At 41.7% G+C, this 13,871-nt stretch overlaps 1 protein-coding gene across 2 annotated transcripts in view; it reads left to right on the top strand.

Moving 5' to 3' along the window:
- Nucleotides 1–13,871, top strand: part of LOC137434950 (dedicator of cytokinesis protein 7) — a 264,889-nt gene that overhangs the window by 25,189 nt on the left and 225,829 nt on the right. For both annotated transcript variants that reach the window (XM_078784918.1, XM_078784912.1), the window contains exons 3-4: nt 5,582–5,754; nt 7,788–7,859. In XM_078784918.1, the coding sequence (XP_078641044.1) occupies nt 5,582–5,754; nt 7,788–7,859 (245 nt within the window). The remainder of the gene's footprint in view (nt 1–5,581; nt 5,755–7,787; nt 7,860–13,871) is intronic.

Raw genomic sequence — 13,871 nt, 5'->3', positions numbered from 1 at the left:
CGCACAAGCTAGCCTGCATTCACGTAGCTTCTGTTTGATGTGGACCATTGGTACTTGGTGGAATCTGCAACCAGAGCTCTTGTTTAAGTCAATATATTGGCTACATGTTCTTCCAAATCCGGAGGGATCTTTATTCACTCGTTCTTTGAAAATTGCAATCGGGAGTTGAGATCCTCCCATGTGGGACGGAAAGGCTCCCAGGCTGCAGAGAGGAAGATAAGGCTTGTGGGTACTGAAGCAGAACCGCACCCCCATTGCGTTGGTGCTGCATCAAGAGGAAGTGAGAAATTGTCAGCATTTTGAAAGCATCTGCACTATGACTGCTGCTAGTTTGTAGATTTATCTGTAATCCAGAAATTCAGATTTTTGTTGAACACCTATCGGTGATCGATTTTGTGTCCCACTGATAGGTCAGATAGGTGTTGTAGCTTAATGTGCTAATGCAGTTTTGCGTTTTTGGCTTGCTTTGGAGTGTACGCAGTGTGATAGTCTCATCCCTTCGACCGTTAAGTGGAGAGTACCTACTGTTTCTGTGGCTTGACTTCATCCTCTTGCAGGCTTTGCGGAGCACAACCCCATATTGTGCCAAGCTGTCTCTCTCTTTCAGCTTGTTTGTTGCATAATGGGCCTTTTCATTGCTCTCTGTCCAACAATTTGTTGGGGGTGTTTGAGTAGCTGGCTGTGGCCTCCATGTCATGGCGACTTGTGACCTTCCTGTGTGGCGCTCGAATTATAACCATGACCTGCTCAGCCTCAACCCAAAGCAGATCTTCCTGACCCAACCCTCTTTCCTTCTTCCCTATCAATGCAGCTGGTATTCAAAAGCATTTTAAAAGCTTAGAGATGCCTTTATCTGTCTTGCTTCACTCTGCAAAATGCTGTCTGAATGATCATCTAACATTGTTTTAAAATATGGCAGTGTGACCGCTACAGCAGTAAATCTAAATATTTGTCTACGTAAAAAGTTTGTAAAAAGACTGAAATATGTTGTATGCTGTCACAGCAGGAAACAGTATATGTTTAAAAATAATTGTAGTATGTAAGAAAGTTAAATGGTTTTGAAAACGTAAATATAATTTTAATGGGTTAATGTGAGAGTTTGATTTCACTTAGTTGGCCGATTTCACAATAAAATACGAATCGGACATTGTAGCATTTAATAAAAATGTACACTGTGCAGCATGCTGTACGGTATTTAGGTCACATCGATTCTCGAAGAGATGAACTTGCAAAATGGGTCTTGATTTCCGGTCCGGATGTCTGTCCATCCATCCAGTCGTCCCGTTAACCTTTTTCTATTTTTGCTACTCCTCCCATATCACCCGGCTGAATGTTCTGAAACTTGACAAATTAATACAAGACAGTATCCCGCACAATCTCTTGGGTTTCGATTTTTAGATTTTGGATCTTTGGGCTTCCGAGGGGTGGGGGGGGGGGGGGGGGGGATTATCCATCCCCCTGAAACGTTGGTTTCTTGCTCCCTTATTTACCAGCCAATTTTCCTGAAACCCGATACAGCCCTTCTACTCGATGTTCTGCAGGATAGCTTGGTCTTAGATTTTTCGATTTTGGATCAGGAGGCCACCAAGGGGATCAGGGGGTTCCCCCAAATTAGCAGACGTCTGAACTATATCCTCGAGAGATGACTGTAAGCCAACTCAGGGCTATTTATTATTTGTTTATGCCCGAAGTGTTACATTCGGTGCCGAACCCCGGGAAGAATTTGAGTACGACGACAGCCTGTACGCATGGAAACTGGAAATGTCACACTCCAACCTCACTCGCACAACCCGAGTAGTTGGTAAATCAGTTTACTTCTGAAAAGGAGTAACAGAGCATTAAATGGGATGGAAATAAAGGCGCTCAGCATGCGCAGCACATGTGCACAATCCTGGAATGCATCTTCAACCGTGCAATTTCCGCTCCCCAGGTAAATACTTCCCAAGCAATTAAACAACTTGAGTGAAGGAATCAAATTATTATTAATAAAAAGTGAAAAAAGGAAAGGAATCGAATGAACCTTATTCAAAAGATAATTTTTAAAAAAAAAATTCACTTCATGCTTCCGGTTGTCGGTTTTTTTCATCATGTGAAGCGTGCTCACATTTTTCCGTGCGCCTCACAAATGCAGTGAGTTCCTCTTAAAGACTTAAACAGTTGTGCAGAAATTCACCAAACGTGGTAGTTACGATCACCATATGGCAAGGAGATGCGAGAGCAGCAATAATTTTGGCCCTGGGGTGGGGTCAAAAGCTCAAATCTATCTATAATTCCAGTAATCTCTGTGTGTATGTGTGTGTGTGTATGTGTGTGTGTATGTGTGTGTGTATGTGTGTGTGTATGTGTGTGTGTATGTGTGTCTGTGACCGCTGTTTCTCGACAACCACGGGTCCGATATACTTGAAACTTGCCAGGTATATTGCTGGGGACCTGAGGATGTGCCTTTTCAAGGTTTCATATTAATCGGACAAGTAGTTACCGAGCTATGTCCAAAAAACGATTCAACCAATCAGAGAGCAGCGAGCTATCACGTGTGCCGAACGTGGCGAACAGACTCTGCCTCGGACGGCACATTTGAGAGCGTATTCATTTATTTCACGTTGGCAAACTATGTTGGCGCTATGTTGGCGTTAAACTATGTTTTAAAACTAATTTGCGATTCATCGTAACTGCGATATGCGACCTTCCGGACAGTCAAATGAGGACGTCACTTCCGGACTTACGGATAGTCATAGTGACGACGTACTGATGCTGAACGTGGCGAGCAGACGCTGTAAGGTACGATCGATTGTAGTACACGTTTATAATAACTCTGCCGATACAGGCCCGATTAACTGCAGCGCCATCCGAGCTGCGGCGTCGGGACGATACATTCATTGTACGGTCACATCACGCACTTACGGGCACGCCCATGGGCCCATGGGCACGCCCATGCATGCATGGGCGAAGACATTTTTTCTTTTTTTTTTGGCAAGGAACGGGCACCCACGTACGGGCACGTCCTAGTACCACAAAATGCAATTATGGGCATATTTTAAAACTTTTTAAAATGAAACTTTGTATATGCAATCAACATTGGGGGATGCATTAAGTATGTAACGTTTTTTGGGATTCACCACCGGTTCATGCCACAGGATCACAGACTTAGGATCACAGGGGTCAAAACGGGGAAAAAAAATTTACACTCAAAATTCGATATTGGGTCATTGTTGGTGGAACTTTAGCCATCTCTCAACTTTACTTTCGGTGGGAAGTGTGGGGATTTGCAATGTTCTTTGCAGTACATGTTCAGTACATGTTTTTTAGAGTGGTGTATAACACTGCTTAAATAGTGTTTAAACTTCCAGATTAAAAATAAAATCGTGATTTAATTGAAATTGAAATGCAGTCTATACTTCTTTTTTTTTTCTTTTTTTCTTTTTTGTATACGTAGTTAAGGCTTGTGGAAGAGCGAGTACAACGAATGGATGAGGAGGTAACGGCCAAAAACAGGACGCAAAAGGAACAACAGAGACACACTCGGAAGGAGCGAGCAGTAGAGGGGAGAAGCAGTGGAAACACCCGCAGCATAGTTTAAGGCCAAGATAGAGGGACACTTGGACAAACAATGGGAGTGGGGAGAAATGTGATGGCAGGAGAGTATGCAGGGATGGACAAGATGAATACAGAAGGATACTCTCAGGAGGGAAAACTGGAAATTTGGAAGTAGGAGGAATTGGGACGAGTGGGGTTAATGAGGGGAGAAATATATAATTGGTTAGGTTTGGGAACGATCTGAGATGGTGGTGAACAGCTGTCATGAAGACCTGGAGGGAAGGATGATGTTAAAGAGGATGTTGAAGTTGGTTCCACAGGTGGGGAAAAAAGAGGGATAAATGAGTGAAAGTGAGCAGTGATCCTATATTTAGATTGTTTCACCAGAAGGAGGTTGAGCCCTGCAGAAAGCTAGGCATAGGGGACAAAGCATGGAACGAGCTGTGTGTACAAGACCAGAAAGGAGGTGGTAGATGACAGAGAGACCACTGACCTGTCTGCGATGGTGATCCGATAGGCCCATAGAGTCAGCTTCATTGTGGGGGATTCCGATGATCTTGAAGGCCTTGGTTTCCACGGCGCCAAGCTGAGCATGATGTGAGGCAGGGGAGCCAGCCCAAAGGGGAGAGCAGTACTCCATCAAGCTGTGGATGAAGGCCTTGTGCAATAATAGGATTTCATGTGTGCTTAGGAAGGACTTTGTACGACGGCGAATGCCCAGTCGGCAGCTGGCGTTGGAGGCCAACTTTGAAATGTGGTTTGCCCAAGAAAGACCATGGTTGATCATGAGACCAAGGAGTTTGAATGAAGAATGGAGGCTGCTGATTAACCTGTTGGAACAACCAATCTTTCCCAGCCAGTCTCCAAAGATTATTCTATTTCATGGTAGCTTTGTGCATCATTATATTCCAAGCAAAAATGATTAACAGGCCTTTATTTTGTTGACAGGCCGTCTTAATTGTTGTTTCACAGCGGACACAGAAACAATAGTTAACTTTTTTTCTGGCAAAATCTTTGTGGCGTCGTTGGTATATTTATATCGAGCATTCTCCAGGAAAGGGTCTCCAACGATGGACAAATGTAAATCCTGTAATTGTTGTCACAACAGGAGCAGTTACCCTTTCTCTTAGTCGGTGCCTGATGAACACCTTCTTGAATTGAGATAGCATCCCAGATGACACGAAAGTGGTCCAACCACTCGATAAGATGTCGGATGCCGTGCTTGTAGATTTCCATGATAATGTTGATGAGCCCTGGAGTTTGATTACCCATGGAATTTCAGGGGTTGTTTGATGGATGGTAAACTTTTCATGGATGATAATTTGTTGTGTTTCCTTTAGCATCTCGTCTTTTATAGCTGAATGCTATATTCCGCGATGTGAAAATAAATCATAAAAGTCATAATTATAAAAGTCTTAAATCATAAAAGCAAGGAGCAAACATACACACAGTAGTGTCATAAATGCAGCAAATTGTGGGGGAAGGCCTAAGTTTTACCAAAGATGTGTAAAAGTATTCAGTAGGTCTAATCAATGAGAGTAGTGGTGTGCTTTGATAACACAACAAAACTGCAGTTCTCAGTAATGCAATGCAGTTCTTTATTGAACCTTGTTTTGAATGCTTTAATTTTTATACCAGTTACTACATTGTAAGGATGTTGTATGTAACATGATATAATGACGTCGTCATCCATCACCGGTGGGTGGGCAGTTTTCTAACAGAGGTTGGTGACAGACATTTTCTTTGTTCCAATGTTGGGTCAAAGCAGAATTTGGAAATTGAAACTTCGTGAGGGAATAGTTTTTTTGTTTATTTTTACTCTGATGAGGCATTGCCACTAACTTGGGGAATGCAAATACGTAGCTAAAATAGAAATTCAATTGTGTTCACATGTTTTTGTGAAAATCTTTGACTGAGCATGAATTATTTTGAAAATGTGGTTTAAAAAAAAATTGAACAAGTAGTTTTTACATAATTTTTATTCTTTTTAAAGCCATTGCACCACTTCGATAACATTTACTATTTCCGACTGTTGTGCTCCATATAGATTCCTTACAATGACATTGTTGACCCAGTGGACTTTGAAGAGCACTTGCCTACCCAAGGTCATTCCGAAGCTGACCATCTACGTGATATCTACGAATTTCCACCAAATGATATAACTGTGACATTTCAACCACGGGAGAGTTGCACAATTACACCAGCTGTTCCTGAGGAGGGGTGAGAATTATACGTGCTATGATAGCAGGACACCTTCCTCCATGCCCTCCAAATATGGACATATGTTTTTTTATAGCTGTTTTTTTTGTTTATACGGCCATGCCCTCCAAATACGGAATTATATGTGCTATGTTAGCAGGACACCTTCCTCCATGCCCTCCAAATACGGACATATATGTTTTTATGTACATGTATGTGGGAGGACAACTGGGTTAAAGTGGTAAAATTAACATTGATAACAATAAGAGAAAAAAACTGTGATAGGCGAAAAAAGCGTGTGTGGGGGTGGGGATAAAAGCAAAACAATAATGTTGGGAAAGGATGCCTCTGCTATATTGGTGAACATAATAAATAGATAAACCTTTGTGCAAAAAGATTCTGCATGCACAGATGTTAGTTTGACTGAATATGCCCGTCTCAAATTGTTGTTCTATTCATCCAGCGTGCATCTAATTTAGTCTCATGTCTGCAGATCAGTTTTTGCTCTCTGAATGGGGGAAAAATAGCTCTGTGACGGTGCCAATGGGTTACTGTAATTTCCTGCAGTTACCCCACACATGCACGAAGCAAAAAGCACAAAAGCTTTTAAATTTTAATTGAATTGTATATTTCGAGCACTGCAGAACACCAATCGGAACATGAATCGGAACACAAACCTGCAGTTTCGCAGGACTTTGGCTCTGAATTTGGCAAATTGTATGGAATCTGAGCGCGCATGTGCATAGAGAAGTGGGATTTTAAAATTATTATTAGTCTGTTTGCCTAATTGGCCGCCAAGTAAAATTTAAAATCATTCGAAACGGGAAACTTAATGTTTTAAGGAGGTCATAAAGGACACAAACAACAGGCACGAATAACTAAATAAGGTGGTGTAATAGACTTTTCATCAACATGCTACATCCTTTAAAACCTTTATTTTATTTCAAATGAATTATAAACTTGAACATTGTAGAACACAAGTTGCATTTATGACACTTTCAAAAACCCGTTTAGCAGCATTTGGACAAAATATTACGCCATTTTACACCATCTTGACCAATCAAATTTGCCGCTCGCTCTCTCAGCATTGGGGAATATAGATATTCGGACAAAATAGTGGCTCGTAGGAAATATAGATCGTGATCAGAAACGCAAGCAAGGGTTTAAAAGATCCCTTCCCATGTAATTTTTTGTAAAGACTGCTGGGGTTAAGGTATTCTATGAACTCTCCAGTTTAATTTTTTTACATTCAGTGAAAGAAAAGGGCTGGCAGGATAGCCTACTATGCTCACTCACCTTTGACCTGTTTAGCCTTGCCAGATAGGGCGAGGCATCAATCTGTGTGCACTTCTTCAGATTGATGTTAAACTGGACATCCTGTCTACCAACATGAGTTGGTAGACGTTTAAAAAAAAATCCCACAGTGTCCTTCGTGACGTGTAGGCAAAGCTATCGCCGGCACCCTGAACAAATTCCAAATTCCTGCTCCGACCTACTTTCTCGAATGTCAGGCCAGAACAGCCCGTTCGTGAAAGACTTCAGCCAAAAGACTTTGTCTGGCCGATACCCCAAGTTGGGAATAATTGTAAGCGTTAAAGACTCATAATCCACAAAAGAATGCAGAATATATTTATCGGGACCACGAACAAATACTTACAGATGGGACAGCAGGATTAGCATCCCCTCTGAAAAAGGACTATGTAGTTTATGATACAACTCTTTGCCTGTCAAGGAAACATCTGCAGCATAATTGATAGGTTTGTAGTGTCAGATCCTAAACAATTGTGACTTGAACACAGACTAGAAAACTCGATTGAAAGTTGAATACTTCTGAGCAATCTTGCCAGTTCTTATCACATAATACAGCCCTGTAAGTTTTGTGTGCCCATGCCTAATATTTGGAACTTTGAATTATCTTAGAATTATCTTTGCAAATAGTATCTACAGTAGGAATTTTATCTTATGAAGCAAAGTCACTGGCTTTTTTAAATCTAGCGCATCACTCATGGATCAGCAAAGCAGTTCATTGATTAATTGCAATGCTTTCTCACTAGCGCCGATTTGAGTGTGCAAGTGCGGCACTGCCTGGCTTCCTACACCGAAGACTGGGCCCTTGTCACAAGAAAGTAAGCTCACGACTTTAATTCGTCTTCCTTCTTCTACTCCTGTTTTTCCTCACCCTATTTCCTCTTATTATTTTGTTGTTTTATTTTTCCGTGTGTGTGTGTGTGTGTGTGTGTGTGTGTGTGTGTGTGTGTGTGTGTGTGTGTGTGTGTGTGTTTTGGCCTACCCACAAAATATGTAAATTAGCCGGAGGTTTGAACAAACTTGTGAAAGTACCATGCGGAGATGATTCCTACGAAGTTACACGCAAGTCAGGTGAATACTTTTCGAGAAGTCAAAAGTAGCGATCCCAGAATCGTAATGACCTTTGACCTTTAAATTGACCTACTTGATGTCTTTTTATGGGATTCGCAACGCTTCAGGAGGCCTTCGTCCTCAGAAGTTCTACAAAGTTTTGTGGAACTAGGACTATTATATAAACTATTATATTTTTTATATAGGACTATTGGTTTTAGCATCACAGGTGATAAAGGTTGTGGTCAAGTTTCATCGAAATCGTGAGTGTTGTTTCAGAGAAGAAAGCAAATACCTATTTTTGGGGTTCACACCTGGACCCATTTTGACCCCCGTATACTCCCTTGTACCGTGATTTTTTTTTTTATGAGACAGGCTACCCAATATCAATCCTGGAGAGACAAATCTTCAGAGTGACAGACTGGTGGAGAATATTATAATGGATTATGCTTCTTTTTTAACAACGCAAATCAACCTCATTGATATAACCGACACGAGGGTGATGAATTTTGCTGTCAGAGGTAACAATTTCGAGGCACGCAGCATTTGGTGTTTTAAAGCACCTTGCATTTTTGATGCTTTGTAGTTTGATATATAAAAAAACCGTTTTGGATTAAAGTTAAAAGAGCTTGGAAAAAACGTTTTTTTAAAAAAATGTTAAAAGAGCTTGGAATTTCATACGTACTTTGTCCAACAATGCTAATATTTACAATCCATTTTATTGTCGGGCTTCTCGGTATAACCATTACAATTAAGGTATTGTAATTTTGAATTTTTGACTATGCATAAATTATTTGAAAATGTGCTTTTTATCTCTCGGTGGTACCCCTTTTGCTCAACAGCCGGTTCGACAACCATTTGCTCTTTCAGTTTTGCAAAAGGCTAATGTTACCACTCTGCTTTGCGTCTCTTTGAAGCAAATGATTGGAGCAATATAGCCTTGTTGTGATTCCAAGCATTGCAGCGAATGTGCCAATTCTGGTTCCATAAGACCCTTTTTGTGGCACAACGCAATGGTCTCTAATTTGGCCATTTTTCATAAGTACAATAAACGAGTGACAGGAAGTGAGGAAATTGCCTACACTCTAATCTGGTTCGAAATCAACAAGATAACACCCATTTAAAACCCTCTGCAGTAATTAGGAATGTGTTTAGTTCCAACCCAGTAAGGACGATGGCATATTTAACGTTCCATTCTAGGTCCCTGACCCTGGCCGTTGACGTGCATGTCAGTTGTGAAGGTCTGGGGTGACCATTGGATTATGACATTTATTTATTAAAGAACTATGTGATTTTTATTTTTTACTGAGTATTTCAAATTTTGTAGTCATTTTGGTCATTGAAGCCTGTACATAATTAAATTATTTTGGTGCGGTGGGGGGACGAGGGGGAGAGAAGGAGCAGTCCTTGAGATTGCGACTTGAAATTCAAAAAAACTTTTCGTAAGTATTGGCTAAATTGTAAAGTTGTTCCAAAAAAAAAAGAAGAGATTGTCTATATATTTGCATCAAATGAGATTGGTGCAAATATATAAAGCAATGATAAAGGTGGGCACAGTGTCTTGTGTCATTCCTCCTTTAACATGATCATCGAGTGCAATTGAAAAAGGAAGGCACTCGTCCTCATTATGAAGGAATTTTGCCGACTTTGTAAAATACAGATCTACTCTACTATCATCTTTTGCCATGTTCTGAGATGTGACCAGTGTGAGTAATGCTATATTGGCCAAGTGGCAAGAATTTAGAATTTTGCCAAAGGACCGATGTGTACAATGGTGCACTGTTTACAAAAGGCATCATGGGATTTTTAACATCCACATGTGTGTCTTAGCAGACAAGTAATACGAGTTGCCTGTGGATTACCAGATTGGTGATTTGTAGTCGATTTGTAATCCTTCTGGAATCAATCTCAGACTAGAAGACTCAAAAACAAGCATGCTACTTTTGAGTTGTGCCAAATAGAAGCTGGTTGGCAGGATAGCCTAAGGTACCTCCACCATGAGCGAGATCACGGAATACCCGACAATCCACGACATCGCATGATTATTGTGTGGCCATTGGCAACTCAAGGGTGGGCCGTTATGATGTTTGTTTCTTCCCCACCACTGCCAAACTCTGCAACTCTTTACCTTCACATGTATTTCCAAAAACTTGTGAGCTTCCTAGATATTTTACTTCTTCAAAAACTAAGACTATTCTCTCTTTCTACACTTTTCTATCAACGCAGCTCTTTTATTAAAGGCATGGTCTCGATGAAGACTATATAGTCCGTGACTGGAGCCTTCAACATTAAAATATATATATACTTACACTCACCTCTGAGCTGTCTAGCCTGGGTTGGATTCTCGACCCATCTATAAACTGTCACCATGGTGTTTTGCAGGCAGATAAATTTATCAGTGTATGTGTTGTCTCTTGGATGGATATCAAGCTCTCCTCCCCCCTCCCCCCCCAAGCCCTCTCCCTCCCACAGATCTCCCGATGTCCCTGCTCTCAAATGTTGAACTTGTGTGCTTCCCCCTCTCTCCCCATCTTGTTTCCCGCTCCCTTTATTTCGTCTTATGTGTCCGTTTGTTTGTTTGTTTTTGTGATTAATGTTAGCTCAAACACGAGCCTCGATCTTGTATCCCCCAAAAAAAAAAAGTTTGGTGTCCCATCTACCAGCATTATTTGGTGGATATTAAAGATCCCACGGTGTCCTTCGCAAATAGAAGACGGGCTATCACTGGCACCCTGAACAAATTACTAATTACTAATTCCTGCCCCTTCAGTCGAATATCCTGTGTCGGAGTGGTGACCTTTCCAGGATTGTAATCCCAAGCCATTGAAATTGCTTCAGCAGCCTTATACTCCTGACAGCTCGAGCAGGACAAACAAGACCAAAAAAAGAAGCCATCTTAACTCTCTATTCAGCATTTTATATAGCAAGTCTTGGCTCGTTAACTCCTATAATTATAAGTTTCTTTTATGTTTGAACTGTTGTCTTTAATATATATACAGACTTGGCATTTAATATGGAATATTTTTTTTGTGGGGGTGAACTTAATTTTCAAGATGTCTTAGAACCAAAAGTTCATTGGAATTATGTTGAAATTATTCGAGATTTTGTTAACTTGTGACCTTTAAAAGAAACAAAAACCACATTTGACATTTCGAAACAAATACATTGATCCTTGAAAGTGATGTAAACTGATATCGAACTCAATTCATGGACAGTACTGTGTTAAACTTCTGTACGTTTTCCAGAAGTATCTCTTTATTTTGCACATTAGCCCCAAATTTTTTTTTTTTTAACAAAAGTTAAATTACGACTGGGATTACGGACAGTAAAATTACAGTTCAGTACTTCGTGTAACCCCCACGAGCATTCAGGAGAGCACGTACATGTTGAGGCATGCTGTTCACGAGATTTGCCAAAATTTGGACAGGAATCACTTGCCATGCAGTGACAATAGTCTGCTGCAATTCACGCACAGAGGTCGGCTGCTGGTCCAAGTGGTCGATTTGACGCGTTAATTCTGCCCACAAGCTCTCTATCGGATTCATATCCGGGGACATGGCAGGCCACTCCATATGCTCTACACCACGGTCAGCAAGAAAGTGTTGGATCATGCGAGCACGATGAGGCCGTGCATTGTCATCTTGGAAGACAAAGTTTCCTCGAAAGGCTGCACGAGCAAAGGGAAGCAATGTTTCTTCCAGAATGGCCCTGAACTGAACTGGTTCAGGTTTCCATTCAGAACAACCAGGTCAGTTTTGCCCCCTGCATGAAAAGCAGCCCAAACAGTCACCCCACCACCTCCAGCTTGGACTCTTGGCAATATACAATCTTTGTTGTAGGCTTCATGCACTTGTCTGCGCACTCGGACGCGGCCATCTTGACGATAGACCAGAAATCTAGACTCGTCACTGAAGGTCATGTGATTCCATTGTCCTGGCTGCCATTGACGGTGCTCTCTGGCCCACTGCAATCGGCGCTGGCGGTGTTGGTCAGGCTGGTCAGGCGTGGCTTTCTCAGGGGACGCCTGGCACGATAGCCTGCTTGAACCAGTCGTTGGCTGACTAGCCTTCTGGATACAGGCACATTTGTCAGTTGCTGCCATTCAGCCCTAAGCCGATTAGCTGACTTGGTACGGCCATTGCGGACGAACCGGCGCAGCTGGCGATCATCCCTCCTTGTGGTTCTGCGGGATGTCCTGGCCACGATATTGGAGTAGGGACACCCCTCTGAGCATTTCGTTTCAGGATCTTTGACACCTGACCTTGAGTGATGCCATACTGCCGAGCAATAGCACGCTCTTTCATGCCGTAATTTCCTAAAGCCACCACTCCATGACAAACAGCATTGTCGAGTTGACGGACCATCTCCAGAGGAAGCAGCAATAACTTTTGGAGACGTGCAGCAGTTGTTTTCCACGAATACAGAACGCAACAACCCTTGTATACCCGACTGTGAAGCCAATCGTCAAATGCACCTGTCCGTACATTTTGCCACGCCACCTGTGATATAATCCTGTTGTTGACTTCTTGCTGCGACAGACAATCAGTGACATGGTTCTTTTAACAAATAAATCACCAAAGTGTAAAATAAACTCACCAGATTGATATACTGAGTTAAGAAAGTAAACCCGTCAAGAAAAAAAAAAATATTCCATATTAAATGCCAAGTCTGTATATATATATATATATATATATATTGTGAGAAACCCCCCGGTGAAACCACCTTTGTTCTCACCCAAATGAGTGCCCCGCCCACCACTGACGTAACCTCCTTGGAGCCTCACGCGATTGGGAGGCGAGTCGGGACGTGATTGGTGGAGGGTCAGAGAGCGCGGCCGCCATCTGATGATACGGACGCAGCTCGGAGGTTCGAGGCCTCGAGGCGGGGGAACTTTCGTTACGCCTCACGACAGCGAGTTGTGCTGATCGTTTATAGTTATGGATTGTACGAGTGAGTGATTCCGGAAGAGAACGAGTGATTCCCGGAGATCGTAGATTGGAACTGTGAGTCCTATATTGCCTGCTTCGTGTTGGAGCTCCTGGCCGACCGTTCCTGGCGGCCTTGTGTGGTATTCCATCCTGGTATCCTTGGAGTCCCGGAGCTCGTCGATTGGAGCCGCGAGGATCTTACCTGCGTCTCGTGGGAGCGTCTGTGGCCGACCGTTCCTGCAGGCTTGTGCAGCCGATTCCATTTGTTACCTTTCATGGTTTTTGTGATCGAGCCAATAAAGCATCGTGCCTTACCCCTAGAAGGCCGATTAAAACACAATTGTGTTGATTACGTCTCTTTTGTCCACTCCGTGGATTACTTGAAGCCCGGACATTCACGTCCGTATTCCGTGCTGGGAACATTTACCAGGCGGGATCGCGACAATATATATATATATATATATATATATATATATATATATATATATATATATATATATATATATACATATATATATATATATATACATATATATATATATATACATATATATATATATATATATATATATATATATATATATATATATATATATATATATATATATATATATATATATATATAGATACTAGCTTGGCTCGGCTCGCTGCGCTTGCCTCACCAAGCGTCGTTACTGAGGAACGGGCTTATTTTAGCTGAGGCTAATGACTGTACCTGAGTTGCTGTGTTGTCATGATTTACACCAATCATAATACAAACAATTATTTTCCACAAATGTATTTGTTGTGTTTGTGATATTACATTTTTATCGGCAATTTCGGTTGAAGGTTTTGGTTGAATGGTTTTTTTTT

The sequence above is a fragment of the Myxine glutinosa genome, chromosome 1, assembly GCF_964187855.1.
Source record: "Myxine glutinosa chromosome 1, kmMyxGlut1.1, whole genome shotgun sequence".
In the NCBI taxonomy this organism is placed as follows: Eukaryota; Metazoa; Chordata; class Myxini; order Myxiniformes; family Myxinidae; genus Myxine; species Myxine glutinosa.
The sequence above is the reverse complement of the archived record's forward strand: the minus strand, read 5'-3'. Positions and strand labels throughout refer to the sequence as shown.